General features: G+C 36.6%; 1 protein-coding gene across 2 annotated transcripts in view; it reads left to right on the plus strand.

Annotated features, from left to right (window-relative positions):
* The window catches only part of cep192 (centrosomal protein 192), a 61,040-nt gene extending 57,283 nt beyond the window's left edge, over positions 1 to 3,757 (plus strand). For both annotated transcript variants that reach the window (XM_063199815.1, XM_063199814.1), the window contains one exon: positions 2,995 to 3,757. In XM_063199815.1, the coding sequence (XP_063055885.1) occupies positions 2,995 to 3,127 (133 nt within the window). In that variant the 3' untranslated portion in view covers positions 3,128 to 3,757. The remainder of the gene's footprint in view (positions 1 to 2,994) is intronic.

A 3,757-nucleotide genomic window follows, 5' to 3' on the forward strand; every position in this document is an offset into this window, starting at 1 on the left:
AAAAAATAATTAAAAAAACGGGTGGATGAGGACGTTATGCAGGTTTGCTGTTTTTAATAATCGTAGCTTGTAAAATTTGGTAAGTAATTGCACATTCATGCTTGGATCTCACCATAAAAAGCAACAGCACCAACATTTTTCCAGTTATTGCCAAAAAACATGGTTAAATAATACAACCCCTGGCAAAAAGTATGGAATCACCTGTTGTGGAGGATGTTCATTGAGTCGTTTTATTTTATAAAAAATAGAAGGATGAAAGATGCGACACAAAGCTCAAGTCATTTCAAAGTGCAACTGTCTGGCTTTAAGAAACACCAAAAGAAATCACAAAAAACATTTGTGTTAGTAAGTAATGGTTACTTGTTTAGATCATGCACAGAGAAATAAATATGGAATCACTCAACTCTGAGGAAAAAAATATGGAATCATGAAAAACAAACAAACAAAAAAGCACTCCAAAAGCTTTTTTGAACCACTTTTGGATTTTAGAACAACTTACAGTCTCTGAGGCATGGCATTTAGGAGGAAAAAAACATTCCCTTCATCATTTTTGCTCCATTTTATCTCTGATTACAGTGCCAGATCATCTTAACGGATTGGAGCCTTGCCATTGACCATGTTTTTCAAATTTCCACCACAGATATCGTCTTGGATTTGAGTTCAAGGCTTTTTGTAGGCCATGACACTTGACCTTATGTTTTTATCTTTAAAGAATGTATTCACAGGTTTTGCCAATGGACAGGTACATTACCATTTCGAGAAATGATTTCATCATTCCGAAGCATCCTTTCAACTGATTGGATCAGAAAATTGTCAAAATTTCAATATAAACTTGAGTATTTATTGAAAAGGCATTGGCAACCATCTCCAATCACCTAAAGCAAATGGGCTTTACATACAGAGACATTCACGGATATCTGAACTTACACATGCACCCAAATTGGAAAAACAACAATGCATTGGCCCAAAAAAAGCATTCAGACAGTTTGACTGGATGGATGTCTAATTAATTGATTAATTGTGAATCCTCTTTGAACAATTTGATGCTGGAAGTGTTGTCTGGTGCACTTATTACATGGGGTTGATGAAAAATGAAAATGAGGATAACTGACTAATGAAAACGTACAAATGTCCACCGTCATTGACAATAGCCTATGGGGCTGCATGTCAGGTGAAGGCACTGGGGGGAACATGACTGCATTACATTTTCAATAAATGCACAAGTTAACGTTGTTGTTTTGGACACTTTTCTTATCCAATCAATTGAAGAGATGCTTGGAGATGATGAAATCTTTTCTTGGGATGTTAATGGATCTTTACTTGTCATACTGTAAAATCAGTGATGTCACCCATTGAAGAAAAACATATCGTCAGCTTACAAACAGTTTGGACCTCAACCAAATGAAAATCTGAGGTAGACGTTTAAGAAAATGTTCCATGACAAGGCTCCAACCTGTAAAGCCAATGTGGTAACTGCAATCAGAGAAAGAGTGAGTAAAATTGATGAAGGGTACTGTTTTTCATCCATTAATGCCATTCCTCAGAGGCAGTGGGTTGTTAAGAAGCCCAGAGGTGGTGCAAAAAAGTCTTGAAACGTTCTTTTGTCTGTTTATTTTTCATGATTCCATATTTTTTTCCTCCGAGTTGAGTGATTCCATATTTTTTTCTCTATGCATGCTCTAAAAAAGTAACAATTACTTACTAACTTAATTGTTTTTCTTGATTTCTTTTGGTGTTTCTTAAAGCCAGACAGTTCCCCTTTGAAAATGACTTGAGGTTTGTGTCGTATCATTCATCCTTCTATTTTTTATAAATTGAAACAACTCAATGAACATTCTCCACGACAGGTGATTCCATACTTTTTGCCAGGGGTTGTACAGTGAGGCTAATGCTATTATGCTAAGACATCCCTTTTGAGATTAGAGAGAAGAGAGGTGGTGGTTTAGATTAGATTAGATTAGATTTTTCATTGTCCCTTATTGATATTTGGTTTCACATCAGACTGTTCAGTTCCATCAGGTTAGATCTTGTAGTACACATCTCATTTGCTAAACATATAGACACCATTTTCACACATAGACACAAACATCCTCAGACATTCACATACAATATCCAACATCCATCAGACATCGGTTGTTTCTCAAATGGAAGTGTGCCACCGCTTTGAAGTCGTACACTCGCAAGTCAAGGATCAAAGCCTTACAAGCATCTCAAACAATTATGAATGGAACATGCTTGGAAGTGTGGAACTGAATGTTATACATTTCTGTTTTGGCCACTACACACTTCCCTCCAACTGATTTTAAACTGTAAACACAAGTGTTCTGCTGTATTTACATTGTGGTGTTAGAAATGACCACTGACTTCAAATTAAATGTCTCTTAAAATAGCAACGCCCACTCCACTGCCAACGACCTCTACAGACCTCTACAGACAGAAAGGCCTTAGGGGTTATCTCTCTAACTTTGTGTAATAATGTCAGGCTTCTCCACTTATATAGGGGCATTATTGATAATTAAAGAATGGAAAGTTGAACAAACTACATAATATTTTTTTACTGATGATGTGTGGACAGCTTGAAAAAACTCCCGCACACTGACCATTTCGCTGTTTTTATTTAATGAACGACGTTTCGGTAGTAGACTTTCATCAGGCAAAAAAAAAGAGAGAGATTGCCCGATGAAGGTCCAAGTACCGAAAGGTCATTAAATAAAAACAGCGAAATGGTCAGTGTGTGGGAGTTTTTTCAAGTTGTCTGCTGAGTGACCCATGGGCCATCTCCGACGCACCTGCCAGCTGAGGTGTGCGAAAAAAACCTGTGACCTGTGTTTTGGTAGGGATGGTATTGACAGACGTAGAACTCAATTTTCTGTGGGTCTTTCAAAAAAAAAAAAAACCCCACTCAAAATAGGTTGAAATTGTCTATAGTACATCCACGCATCAAGGTAATCACTGGCTCGACTTTTAAAAATATAAAATGCTCTTGTTCATCAGATCGCAACATTACATCAACCTTCCGGTCCAGTTCAAGCCCACAGCCCCAGGGTCCCATGTAGGCTTCCTCGGTGTCCAAGTTGGAGCAGGCGCCAGACTCACCATTCAACTTGTTGGGGAAGCAAGTAGCTGACACTGCTGTTTACTACTTATAATGTTTGGGAACACATTACTTGATGCTGGTGTCATGCCTATGACATAACAGTGTCATAGCAATGACGTAAAAGTCATGTATGTGTCATAAACATTGTCAATGTCATAAACATCACTTTATCATTAAGTGACATATTAATGTTTAAGACAGCCCCAACAATGTCAACTTTTTATGACCATAAAACGTTTGTTTATGACTCGTGCATGACACAGTTTTGACACTGACACCGTTATGTCCTGCGTATGACGGCAGCGTCAAGTAAATCATAATCTAATGTTTTCTGGAATTTGTATCACTGACTATTACGAGAAACGTTATTATGCACTAGAGTATATTATGACATTGAAATAATTTGTATTCACCATAAGCCATTGGAAGCTGAAGACATGGTTGAACATCATATATATATATATATTTTTTTTTAAATCATTGTGAATTCCTGATACAAGGAATAAATAATTAAATCTAAGTCTGGATTTGTGCATCACATATATTGACTAAAGAATTCTTATTGAAGAATTTATACTAGTGGTTGTGTAGCATTTTGGAGCATTGTTTTGTTGTTTTTGTTGTATATTGATGTTTGTGATTAAATTCTGATTAAATTTC

This window comes from Engraulis encrasicolus, chromosome 5, assembly GCF_034702125.1.
Source record: "Engraulis encrasicolus isolate BLACKSEA-1 chromosome 5, IST_EnEncr_1.0, whole genome shotgun sequence".
NCBI classification, from domain to species: Eukaryota; Metazoa; Chordata; class Actinopteri; order Clupeiformes; family Engraulidae; genus Engraulis; species Engraulis encrasicolus.